Here is a 13,972-nt window from a genome sequence, read left to right as displayed (position 1 = left end):
ACAAAGAACCAGGCAATGGGGATCGACTCACAATTTTTACAGTTTATTAGGGTTGATTACATAAAAATTTGTCAATCTTTGTTGGAAAAAATCAGAAAACACAACTTCACCTATGCTGAGAAAACAGATACTTTTCAAATGTCTATGTAGAGAGATTGGTATTGAGAATTAATAGAGAATTAATAGATTATAATTAATTTATTAGAGTGAATAATTTTTTAAACAGTTTTCTCCTAGGGATTCTATAATATTATTGTGCCACAAATTTTTTCCAATTCATTTGAAATTTAGAATACCCAGATTAGCATTTTTACAATCTTTTAAAATGGGGCAGACTCACATGGTCTTTCAGATACCCTACCCTTCTAAATTCCACTTAAAAAAGGAAAAATTCTGAGCAATGTGCCATTTTCCTCTAGTAAGAATAGAGGACTTAAACTCACTCTTAGTTACTGCTTAAACCCTAGGAATCAAGGGGGAAATGCTGGCTAATCCAGGATGACTTGTAAACTGTATACCTTTTTCATAGGCTTGAGATGGCAACAGGTTTGTAAAATCTTCACTGGGAAGAACAGGCTCAGGGATGTTAATGGAACGAAAAGGGCTTCCTTGTGCTTGAGCTGGCCCAGCCTGGGAGCTGTGTTCTTCTTTTTGAGTTTTCCTAGGGGAGGGAAACAAAGACAAGGCTTAATACCTGATGGGTTAGGAAGAGATTCAGGTCAGAACTACCCAAGAAATTCTCTGAATTATTGGGTTGAACCACACAAAGTTTTTTTCTTAGTAAATTAAAAATGGTCAAATACTAGGAATTCATATGGTTGAACTTAATTCATCACCAAAGCTAGAAGAAAATTTTAATCTCAAACCACCATGTCATATCTACATTCTTATTTTTCTGTTACTGACTTTCCTGTCATCAGAACCTTTATAGAGTTTGCAGTGGTGAAAATTTGCTTGGTATGATTTACCCTTAAAGTAACACAGAGGTACCAAGAAGTAGCAGGTCCTCATATGAAAACAAGGAATCTTCCTCCACCGTCACACAAATCGTATTGGAATATCTCTATTTTAAATTTGATCATTTTAAAAACATGTAACAATCAAAATGGTTAGTGGTAAAACTTTACTTGATTCAACCTGAGGGAGATATTGTTTAACATAAATTTATTTTCAAAGGTAAAAGGAAAATAATAGTAACATTAGAAAAATTTTAGAAAAAAGGAAAATTTAACAAAAAGGAAAAATCACTGGTAGCCCCTCTGTCTTAACACAACAATCACTATTTTAAAACACATTTTTCTAGTTGTTATTTTTTATATAGTTACAATTGACATCAAATCATACATGCCATTTTATATAATTTTCATTTCACTTCTTATTATAGCTTATCATCCATTTTTAGTATGACCACTTTTCATGGCTTTATAATCTCCATCACATATTGAGGTGGAGCCCAGTGGCCAGCTAGCTATGGGCCATAGTGGGGAAGGTGTTCTGGTGCCTCTGCACAAGCCACGCATTTGGATTTGCCTTTGACCAATTTTTTGTAAGACACTTACTTGGCTTTAACTTTTCGAGATTCTCTTCGCTTCTCCTGTTGAAGTTGTTCAATTTTCTGTTGCATTTCTTCTTGTTTGGAAGTGATGGCCTGAATCATTGACATGGCATTGCTCAGTTCTTCCTAAAAAATAAGAATCAATACATATTTAATCTGGCATATGCAGTAAAGGTATATAACATCTAATATACTCTAAACTTTTATTAATATTTTATATAATTCTTACATCATTTTTCATTTTTGCACAATGTATGCATTTTCATTTTGGTTATATTCCCCATACAATTCCTACCCCCCTTATTTTGACCCTAGTCCTTCCTCTCCCCTTCCCTCCCTCCCTCCTGTAGTGTGTCTCTGGTCTATAGTTGCTTGCTGATTTTGATTTTTTACTTTGTATTAATCAATCTTTTTCCTGGTCCCTTATTTAGGTTTTCTAGATTCCTGCTATGAGTGAGACTATCCAGTATTTTTCTTTTTCTTTCTGACTTATTTTGCTGAGCATGATCCCTTCTAGCTCCATCCATGTTGCTGCAAACTGCATGTATTTATCTTTTTGATTGCTGAGTAATATTCCATTGTGTATATGTACCACATCTTCTTGATCTGGTCATCTATTTTTGGGCATTTGGGTTGTTTCCATAGTTTAGCTATTGTAAATAGTGCTGCTATAAACATAGGGATGCAGGTGCCCTTTGGAATTAATGTTTCTGTGTCCTTTGGGTAAATACCTAGGAGTGAAATTGCTGGATCATATGGAAGTTCTATGTTTAGTAGGTCAAGAAATCTCCACACAGCTCTCCATAGTGGTTGGACCAGTTTGCACTCCCACCAGCAATGCAGGAGAGTTCCTTTTTCTCCACAACCTCGCCAACATTTGTTGTTGCTAGTTTTTTAATATGTGCCATTCTCACTGGTAATACACTCTAAACTTTTAACACATAGTTGGCAAGTGAATGAATGAATGAATGAGAGATGAAATTTTTGCTTCCATTGAGACCCAAGGAAAAAAAAAAAGAAATAGATATTTTTCCATAATAACCAGTGAATGGCCTAGGAAGGAAATTCATATATTTGACTGTTAATGTAAAAACTTAAGAGTCCACCTCTCTCTTACTAAGACCAAGAATCTCTCTTCAGAGGAAAATAGAAGATGACCCCACCTTGAAATAGTTTAATGAATTCTTCATCTCAGTAACTTTTTCTTCCATGGAACATTTACAGCTCTTAACCTTCTCTTCCAAAGCATATTCTCCATGTTGAATCCTTGACAGTTCTTGCATTGCTTCTGTAAAGCCAGTTTTGAGTTCAGAGGCTAGGGCCTGCAACTAAATAATACACAAAGAGTAAATTTAGTTGCTATAGTTTATAATGAAAGGTGCCCATCGACCCTTGAATTTTTCTTTGGTTTGAGAAACCAGGCTCTTGAAATCCTACAGATCTGTTACTGGTAGGCTGCAGATTGGACAACTTAAGACAAACTTGGCCTCATTCATGTGAAGAAAAGAGGGTCTTTTTTATACAGTACACGCTGAAGCTTGATAGTGATAAGAAAACAAGCAACTAATTAAGTTCACAAGTGCTCCTGTAAGCTCCAATTTATTCTAACACCTTTGATTAAAATGAGATTTACTTGAAAAGCAACATATGCAAGACAATCTTGATCCAGTAGCTTTGTGAATTCTGTGAAAGAAGAAAGGATGAGTCATATTCTCCCCAGCTATTGTAAGATAAAGAAATTCAGGGTTTTTTCCTTATAAAATTAAAGGATAAAGAGTGACAGTTAAGCATGTCTAAGAATTTCTTTGAGAGGGAGTTTTAAATTATATAAAGGCATTTCCAATGGCAACATACGTCCATCCACAAGAAAGATACAGAAGGAGCTCAGCACGGTTGACAGAGATCTGGGGCATCGTCAGCTGTCAATTGGTCATGTAGAAGCACACACTGGACTTCTGTCAACTCTCACACTATGAACCTTGGGGCAACTAAGTAGTCAGGTAAGGTACAAATCCTAGCTCTCTCCCACAAGTACTCACAACTTAGCCAAGTGGGTTAACCTCTTTTGTAGTGAATGTCTTTTTCATAAAACAGCTACTCTCACATCTATTTCACAGGATTGTCTTGAGAACTAAATGAATAAACGCAGGTAAAGCACCCGCCACAGCACGTGTGATATATAGACAGTGTTCAAGAAATTTTTGTTTCTCCCCCTTTAAGTGGCAAATCAAAAGTTAAGCAAAACCAGGGCCTCCTGGTGGCACAGCGGATTGAGCACTACACTGTGAAGCTGTCTGCAGCCTATGCAGCATGGGTTCAATCCCACGCAGGTCAGGGAGAAACCCACATGGCGCAGCAGACCTCTACTGCCTTTCCTGCTGCTCCCCTCAGCAATGTCTTTGGTCCTTCTGCCTGTTCTGCCTGTTCTGCTCCCTGTTCTGTCTCTGGTGAATTCTCTCACCCTCCCAGACCTCTGACTGTACCCCAGTTCTTGTATAAACAAATAAATCTTTAAAAAAAAGTTAAGCAAAACCAGAAATGTGGAGAAAATGGAGCACTTCTAAAATTCAGTTATATATCACTTGAATTAGTGAAAAAGCATTTTCAACAGACACAAGATAATTACAATAAGATAAAACATTACTTTCTTGACAGTTATGATCTTACACTCTGCTAAATAGAGGAACACTTCATTCCAGATCTTTCTGTAAAACAGAAATTTTAAGAATGTTCATTCTAGAATTAAAAGTATCCACCAAGTATTCTTATTTTTAAAAGATGGAAATAAAGTCAAGTTACCTTAAAAATTCCTTTCAATGTGTAAATCTAAATATTTTTGGAACTTGGCTATCCAAATGGTTCCAATTTATAATGGCGCTTGATACTGTGAAATGACTTAAGTTCCTAAAACACGTTTTTTTAAATGTAGGTTTTGTGGTTGGCTGTGCTTTGCAATGGTTTCTTTCAAGGGCTGAGAGTAGTTGCAAACAAGAGAAACCACAGAAACCATTCTGAGGCAAAAGGCAGGACCTGACAAGTGTTTGGAGCTAGAAGGCTGGCAAACAACATGAGAGATCTGTCTTTCATTCCAATCATTTTAAATTCTAATTAATCTTTGAGATGAATTTCAGTCCATATCCTAATTCAGTCATCACGGAGGATTAAATCACCAAATCAACTGCTTTTAATCTGCTAGTTCCTAGTATGTAAATTAGTCTTTGTGTGAGCAACATTAACAAAATGAGTGTCTATATAATATCAAAGCAAAACGTATGCAAGTTCTACAATCGAAGGAAGGACAGGCATGCAGGTGCCCTGACATTCACACACACTTCCTGCTTGAAAATAAAAAGGGAACCACTCTCTGACAGAAATAGGTTTCATATCACTGCTCCCTCAGGCAGATTTGTGGAGTTTTCCCCACAAGTCAAAAGGAAGCAGCAGGGTCCTAAGGGAAAGGACTTTTCCTCGGCTCTCAAAAACTTAAGAGCTGTCAGAAATTTCCGCCAGCTGCCAGATTGTATGGAGACTTTGGGAATTCTGAAACCATTTTGAGCTAAGAGTCCATTTCCTCCCCCCATATCACTTTGAGCTTCTTGGGCCCCCGCCACTGAAGTAAGACTACTGCTTTATAAACAACTTCACAACCCAGGAACAGCCAGGAAGGGTGGGGAGCTGGGGTGGGCAGCCACAGGAAGCATCTCACACCCGGGAGACACCAAGGCACTTTTAAGATGCTCCAGGCTCTTAACACCTTCAGCTGCTACAGCCTGGTTTTCTGACTAGTCATTCCTCTGTGACTAAAAGCACTCAAGACATGGACTTAGCATCTATTTTCTGCTCTCTCTTCAGCTTTCTTATTGACAGCCCACAGCCCACCCCAACAATTAGAAATGGATGTCTACCTTGTTCTCCAGCGAGTTGAACACGTTGCTCATCTCGTTGATTTTTTCATGAAGCTGATCTAGAGAGGTTATGATCCCTCCATCCTGCCGCTGGAGGCGGGCTCCCACCGGAGGCAGGTTCAGGGAAGGCTTGTACTTGGACGCCTAGGGCACCACAGAGGGCATCTTAGGCTCAAAGAAATGGGGGAGAGGACCCCGAATTTTTCCTGGTTCCTGCTCTTAATTTCTGATTCTCAATTTTCTATACTTTCTTGACTCCTTAACTCTTAAGATGAGTTTTAATCAATGTCTTCTAACTTTTTCCACCAAAGATTCCTCAAACTAAATTTTCTTAAGTCATGCAGGTGGTTCCAACTTGGTTTTTTGGCTTTTGTTTTTGTTTTTTTGTTTTTTTTTTTTTTTAACAGACGTCGCCCTTCTGTCTTCTTATCAAGGTCAGATGGCTACTAGGAGGTATTTTAGGGGAGTGGGCTCTTGCATTGAGAAACTGCAAAGTCATCAACTTGAACAGCCAATGACAAATTCCCCAAATACTTTTCTCTAAATTCTCTGCCAATATTGACCCTTCAAGTTACTCTCACATGGCACTACAGAAGCAAATTCACCTTATGAAGAAACAGGCCTAACAGAGTTTATTTCTCTGATGTTAGAACATTCCTCAATGGTAAAATAGACTGAGGATCAAAGAGGACTTAAAAATCTTAGAAAGCTTTCCACGGCAGTTTGGATGATGAAACCTATTGCTGTAGGACTGGTTCCCATAGTTTCTGAATTAGAGGTCCTTTGGGCACATATCTCATTCTCTTAAGTTAGTTTAATTACACAGAAAAATAAAGAAGAAAAAAGAATCACCTCAGTGTTCATTAATTTAATATAGTCATTAATGTTTTGGCATATTTCCTTCTATTTTGTTCTATGCATACAAATACAGACATTTATATGATTGAAATCACACTACAGATACATGTTGATTCTGTTACCCCTTCCTTTTTTGCCTAATATTCCTATAAAGCTTTTCTAATAGCCTTCAATAATCTTTTAAGTGTCTATTTTTAATGACTACATAATATTCCATTCTATGGATGTGCTAGTTTACCTACCCATTCACTTTGTTGGAAATTCTTGTTATTTTAATTTTTTAATAATATAAATAATAAATTATATGATATATACTATCAGGCAATGCTTTTATTTAAAGCTTTGTATATATTTCGGATTAGTTTCTTAGAATAAATTCTTAAATATCAAATTATTGTGACTCAAAGAGTAACTAGGTAATATTTAATCCAAATGGAAATCTACTCATTGGAGGAAGGTAATATAGTCAATTAATTAATAAGTATACAAAATACATTTGACAAGAGGGTTTGAAAAGTTATAATATAGTTGTATGTTCTTGGAAACATATGGTCTGATGTATAAAGTCCTATGTTAATGTGTTTAGAAGAATGGGAATTAGATACAATATATGGAATATAAATAATATAAATGGAGCTAGCTGCAATATTTACATTCCTAAGTGAGCCAAAATCACAGTTCAGTATAATCATTAGTATTAAATTGTCACAGGATTAAATTGTGCAGTTACTATATCTTAATTGTGGGACCCCCTCCTCCTGTTAATAGAATTATAATTTAAAATCCACCTGCAAAATGAAATAATCAGAGGGTGAGGCAACACAATATGACTTTGGTAAAGAAATTGGGTGGTGGTCTTTCATAGGGGCTCTCAATATACTGTGGACAAAGGATGAGAGAAAAAGGGAATAGTCTTAGGTTTAAATAAAAGGCAATACAGTTTTCCCAGCACCATTTATTGAACAAACTTTCTTTGCTCCAATGCATAGTCTTTGCTCCTTTGTCAAAGATTAGTTGACCATAAATCTGTGGGTTTATTTCTGGATTTTCTATTCGATTCCATTGGTCTGTATGTCTGTTCTTGTTCCAATACCATGCTTTGGAAACAACCCAAATGCCCAAAAATAGATGACTGGGTCAAGAAGATGTGGTACATATATACCATGGAATATTACTCAGCATTCAAAAAAGATAAACACATGCAATTTGCTGCAACATGGATGGCGCTGGAAGGGATCATGCTCAGCGAAATAAGCCAAAAAGAAAAAGAAAAATACCGGATGGTCTCACTCATAGCAGGAATCTAGAAAACTTAAATAAGGGACCAGGAAAATGAATAACTATAAGAAAGTGAAAATCAAAATCAACAAAAAACTATGAACCAGAGACACTTTTACGGGAGCGGGGGCGGGAGGGGAGGTATTGGGGTCAGAATGGGGGGCTGCAATTGTATGGGGAATATAACAATAAAATTTATAAAAAAAAAAAAAAAAAAAGGCAATACACCGAGCTAAGGAGTAGTCGATGTATCCACACTTAACTGTTCTGACAGGAATTTTACCTTGAGTGAACTGGATGGTGATAGCACTTGTTCACCTTAACTTCTGTGGCCTGATCTGGGTCACTGTATCTTACTCTCACCAAATAGGTCAAGCTGATGAACCAATGAGAGGTGTGAACATTTTAACACTTTTACTGCATTTTTACTAATAATTTTCTTAAAAGGTTCTACCAAATATATATTTATCAGAGTTAAATATTATTAATTATATTATTATTTGCTAATTTGATAGTAAAAAAATACCCTTTATTTTAATCATTTTTTCTTTGTATTTCTACTTATAATTTTATTTTGGAGACTTGTTTGTTCATGTTATTTGCCTATATTATGAAGGCCTCAGATATTTTCTTTTTTATTGATTTCTTTGAGTTATTTATATAGCAGTAAATCTTTCTAATATTTTATGTAATAACTTCTGATTTTGTCACTTGCCTCTAAGTTTATTGGAAATATTTTTATATTAAGATTTTTTAAATTATGATGTGGATAATCTCTCTAGTCTTTTCTTTGTGATTTCTTCATGTATTTTTTTTTATTTAGAAAAGTATATACATACAGAGGCAAAATAATTATACACTTATTTTAAACTTCTGTACTCTGACCTTTCATATTTAACCCCTTAAGCCACTATGGACTTTATTTTCATTAGGTCAGTGTGGATCTCCACTTTTTCTCCCAACAAACCAGATGGTTTTCCAAACACTGTTTGTCACCAGACTGAATTACTGCATTAGACCTCTCGACTCAAAGCAATGTACAAACCTTGCAGAGATAGCATTGATTCATTCATTCAGCTAATATTTATTGAATATGTATTAGATTTCAGGCACTGCACTTTAAGCTGAGAATACAACAGAGAGCACAATGGACTAAATCCCTGCTCTTAGAGCTTACATTCTAGAGAAGGAGACAGACAATAAAAAAATTAAATAAACAAATTAATATTTTCACCATAATGTCAGGTAGGGATGGGAGTCTATCCAAGAAAAATATAAAAGGATAGATAATGTCAGAAATGTCATGTTTTGCTTCAATTTTCATAATTTACTCTCCCTTTTTAGTAAAGATTAGCCTCTCCCTCTTTCCTTCTTTCTCTTCATTTTCTTCTTTATTCTCCTTCTTTATCTTCTCTTGGTTAAATGTTGCTTGGAGTAAACAGTTTAGGACTTAGGATGTCTTGTTATAAAACAATGATGGGGATATAATCATGGCATCACAGAGGTCATATAGACCAACTTTGCTTTCACTGCTTCATTTGATCCACTGTGAAAAGATGTGCTTGGATTTGTGATACAGTAAGAGAATGAGGCCACCCCCAATGCAGCTATATTTAGCCAACATTCAGGGAGTGACCTACATAGCATCTATAATAGACTTTAAATCATACCTGAGTTTAAAGAGATACACTCATTCAAATGCCATACACAGGTCAGATGTGAACAGAGGAGACATGGCAGGGAAAGTATTTGGACGTCTTGGACAAGTGAGACATCGAATCAGCATTGAGTGAACTTACTCTGCTTCCAGGCCTTTACTCAAGCTGGCATCTGTGCCCACATGGCAGATGTGGGTCTTTTCCTATACCCACTTACCCCACTTACCAGATTCTTGATTGCATGTAAATGAATGGTTCAAACCTTGATCAATTTTAATTGATCCTTGTGCATATGCCACAGAATTTATCAATGACCCTGTTGTCCTTCCAGCAGACTACCTTGTATGAACTATTTACTGTATGCATTTTCCAGGTTGTGGACCCTTAAAAATCAATGAGAATATCTGTTTCGTCTCACATTAGGTCATGCAGTAGACTTTCTACACAGTCACTGTTCCAAAAACACACATAGAAATTGAAATGAGGCTATTTCCTCTATCCACCCCCAAGCCCCATTGCTGGCCTGGGTCTGGAAGTGACATGATTAAAACTTCTGCCATAACCCTTGCTGGTGTGCCCTCATTGGGCCCACAGCAGTGAATTCTTGCATGATATTTCTGAAAACTGGTTATGCTCACTTCACTGTCACTTAAACTCAATGAATCTAAATAACATTTCCCTCAAACTATACTCTTTTGGATTCCTCTGTCACTATTCAGAAAACCACCCTTTTTCCTAGTTACCAGCTCATAAAACCTGAGGAGTGGCTTTGAAATCATCCTTTCTCCACACCCTCACCTGTCAATTCTTTCTTCTTTCTTGTGTATTTCAGGTGATACTGCCTTGACTCTAGAAAGGAGCATAGATCCCCCTAACCCAAGCTGCTTTTACACTATAAATTATGTCAGAATATACTTCCATGATGTTTTAAGGACAGAATTTACTTTAAATTTAAATTGCAAGACAGAACTCAAATAAGCACCATCAGCCAGCCAAAGCATCACTTAAATGGGGCTTACTTACATTTTTTCTGTTACAACATTTGCAATGTGAACCCCCGTTCAATTCTCAGTGCTTCCTGCTAAAATAGGAAATGGAGGGGGGCTCCCTGGTGGGGCAAGGGGTTAAGTCTCAACACTATGAAGCTATCAGCAACCACAAGTTCAATCCCCAGCCAGGGAGCTAACCCACATGGCTCAGCAGACCTTTCCTGTCTTGCCCTCTGCTCCCCTCAGCAGCATATTTCAGTATATCTGCCTGTTCTGTTCCCCACTTTGTCTCTGGTGAATTTTTACCACCCTCCCCTTGCAACTCTGGTCTGCACACCAGCTCTTGTATACATAAGCAAACAAAATAAATCTTTTTTAAAAATAGGGAACAAAGTAAACAGATCCTTCTCTCTGATGGAGAAAGGCTACTTAACAGCGTAATGACCATAATGATAGTGGCAACAACAAGAAAACATGGTTGATGTTGGAGTGGTGGTGCTGTATTTTATAAACTGGATGAATTTTTCAATAACAGGTTTTCTCAACAGTACTTTGTTAACGGTGATCTCCGACCTACCTGCCCCACAGTCTTGGTAAGGGAACAAATACAGTGATACATGTGCAAACATTTGTGAGTGCTAGAATATTTGCATATAAAGGAGAGTCAGCATCATGGCAGCATTCAAAACAATCTATTTGTCTTTACCTGGTAAATCTGTGTGGAAGGATTATTCATCGGTATATGTTCATTCTCTCCTGTAGGGAAAAAAGAGCTTTGTTCAATCAAAATAACTCATTTGTCCCTATCCTCTTCAAACACATGATGGAACAGAGAACTTACGGGATCCAAAGTATGTTCCTGCGTGGTAAGAAACCAATGATTGAAGAACAAAACATAAACTGGTGGAAGAAGTTTTATATTCACATTTAAAAGACCTAACCACATCTACCTGATACAACTCTTGTAGTAGAAACCCATGTTCAACCATGGTTGGGGAAGTTTCATGGTTGGGGAAGTTTCTTGACTAAGCTGAATGATTAATATTTATTGATCACCCAGAGGGGGATGACCATAAGGGAGGTCTTCCTCATATTTGGGGGAGTGACTGAAGTTTACAGTGGTTTTTCCATCGTTATCAGGAGGCCTGAGTAAAATGTCCCTAACTTCCCCTGAACTCTGACCTCCTATCCTTGCCCAGATCAGTTAAGGGGACCTAGCTGTCCTCCTGGGCAAGACAGATGAGAACTGTCAGTGGGGTTTTTGGCAAGGGTACAGGCACAAAGAAAACACAGTGTTGTCAATCCTAGAGACTATCAGACACTGGGCAACATAAAGGAAGTAGTGGGTTACAAAAACTACTTATAAACTATGGGGTGAAGGTTTGGCTGAAAATGTACTTCTTTGAACCACATGGTTGATTGTGAAGATGATAAGACTCATGTAGCAGGTGAAGCTAATTACTCATCCATTAGTTACATCTCTATTATATCACATTGTATGAATCAAATAGCTTATCGCTAAAAGTCCTGGTTGCAGACATTTCTTTAGAGGAATCAGCCCCAGTATATATAGTTTCTAAACAATGCCTGACTTCAGCCTGGAACTTAAACATACAGAAGGCTGGTCCTCTGCAATCCAGATGGTTTGAGAGTGCCAAAACTCCCCACACAAGCTTGAGTTAAGATCGTTAGCCCATTTTATACTGTGTCCCAACAGCTTCATAGAATGGTAAGAGGCAGAAGTTGGTAAGAGAGACACTTTGTGTTTGTAACCTGTGACTGTTTCCTCATCTGTAAATTGGAAATGACAAGAGACCTTACTTTTCTATGGTTGATTCTATATGATAAAGATTAAGAGATCGTTCTTATGTTTCCAGTCTGTTCTAGAAGGTGTGGCTGTCTATTAGTTGAGTGTGCATCTTGGCTTCATCAAGCAGGTTGTTGTGAAGCAGCTGTAAAGATTTTGCTAAGAAAAATAAGATAACTGCTGGGCCTCCCCTGGAGGCGCAGCGGTTGAGCTCTCGGCTGTGAGGCTGCCCACAGCCTCTGCAGCGCCAGTTCGTTCCCCAGCTGCCAGTGAGGGTCCCACCAAAAAAAAAAAAAAAAAAAAGAGAACTGCTTAGATCAAATGTATGAGTGTGTGCGTGTGTATATATGAATAATATATATGAATCAATGAATATATACATATATAAATACGTTCCTGTTTTCCTAACACCAAATCTGTGTTCTTCATGGTCATTACATGATGATAAGAGAATGAGAACAGTCAAATTAACATATTACCTTGTTTGAGACAATGGAAAGATAAAACTATAATCTACGTTTATTGAATCTTCAGTCCTTTTAAAGAAAAACATAGAAAAAAAGTCTAACCTTGCTTTGTTTTGGTCTTTTCCATGGTGCCTTTTGCGTTTCCCCTCCAGCTTATTCTTCAACATTGCATCTTCATTGTCCCTGGGTTAGGCCACCCCCTCTACCCTGGACCTGTCAATTGAAATAAGAGTGAGGAATAACATGTAAAACTGGCCAAGTAGCTAGACTTACATTATTTGTAAATGTGAAGTGATCACAGCTGTGAGAGGCAACTGGAGGTTTTGACAATTTCAGAAGAGTGAAAATACTGAGTAAATATTTGGCTTAAAACTGTGCTTTGTGAATAAATATGAAATTAATTCATTAAAGCCATTGTAGTTTTAAATATGGTATAGTCTTTTTGGATCAAATCAATTAATTTAGGTAGATTGATTTTATTAGGGTTTTTTAGGATTTTATACATAGGTATTTTAGGGAAATTATCTGAAAAAGAAAACATTTGGGCAAGGATGAAGACCAATATACCTGTTTTGATTTTCTTAAACAGTAACTTCTTTAATGACCTTGTCCCCAACTATAGCATCTAGTAGATTTCTCTACACCCAGGAGATGCTTATCAAATGTGGCCTGAAGGTCGTAATCATTAGATATGAAGCTATGAGCTCAGACCACAATCTAACAAACAAACAAAATGGTCAGTGTTGTGGACACTGGCCCTCTTTTTTAGCCATCTAGAATGTTCACCTTTTCCAATGATTGCAGAATCCCCCACCTTAAAAGTCTCCACCAGAGTCCTTCAACCATAAAGGCTAAAAGTGCCTGATCTCCTGGTCTTCCTTGTTGCTAAGGCATGATGGACACATGATGGACTATGCCACCCAGATGCACTCACCCCAATTGACATGGGAAGTCAATTTCCTAAGGCCAATTACTTGATATGCTTTCTACTTTCTAAGAAATAAAAGGAATTCTTAATACAGCAGTGGCAGCAATGGTAGTGGGGTCATAGCTTAGGAAGCTCAAGCTACTGCTGTTGGTGCTTTCCTTACTGGAATAGCCATACTACATGACTGGGGCATTGTTGCGGGTCACATAATCCCAAGCTTGGTTCTCCTGTCTTGCAGCAATGCCATGAGTTGCCCACTTCCCTCAACAAATCCCTTTTCTGCTTATATCAGCCAGAGTTGTTTTCTGTTGTTTGCAACTAAAAAATTTTGCTTGAAACAAGCAAAGCATATTAACATTAGCCAAGATTGAGAAAACACAAGTTAAAACTTTGTTCATCATTCTAGAGAAGAAATACATATCTAATTTGGGCCAAAAGTTGGGGGATCTAACTTGAAAAAGAGTCAGGAACTTTAAGGTGGTGTAGTTATACAGGTGTGTACATTTGTCAAAACTCATCAAAATGAG

General features: G+C 37.2%; 1 protein-coding gene across 2 annotated transcripts in view; it reads right to left on the bottom strand.

Moving 5' to 3' along the window:
- The window catches only part of ARHGEF33 (Rho guanine nucleotide exchange factor 33), a gene marked incomplete at both ends in the record, with an annotated part of 40,949 nt that extends 28,305 nt beyond the window's left edge, over window positions 1-12,644 (bottom strand). For both annotated transcript variants that reach the window (XM_084234413.1, XM_084234414.1), the window contains 5 exons: window positions 519-661; window positions 1,560-1,681; window positions 2,719-2,883; window positions 10,950-10,999; window positions 12,620-12,644. In XM_084234413.1, coding sequence (XP_084090539.1) covers window positions 519-661; window positions 1,560-1,681; window positions 2,719-2,883; window positions 10,950-10,999; window positions 12,620-12,644 — 505 coding nt within the window. The remainder of the gene's footprint in view (window positions 1-518; window positions 662-1,559; window positions 1,682-2,718; window positions 2,884-10,949; window positions 11,000-12,619) is intronic.
- Window positions 12,645-13,972: the final 1,328 nt, after the last annotated feature.

The sequence above is a fragment of the Talpa europaea genome (assembly GCF_964194135.1).
Source record: "Talpa europaea genome assembly, chromosome: 6".
Taxonomy (NCBI): domain Eukaryota; kingdom Metazoa; phylum Chordata; class Mammalia; order Eulipotyphla; family Talpidae; genus Talpa; species Talpa europaea.
The sequence above is the reverse complement of the archived record's forward strand: the minus strand, read 5'-3'. Positions and strand labels throughout refer to the sequence as shown.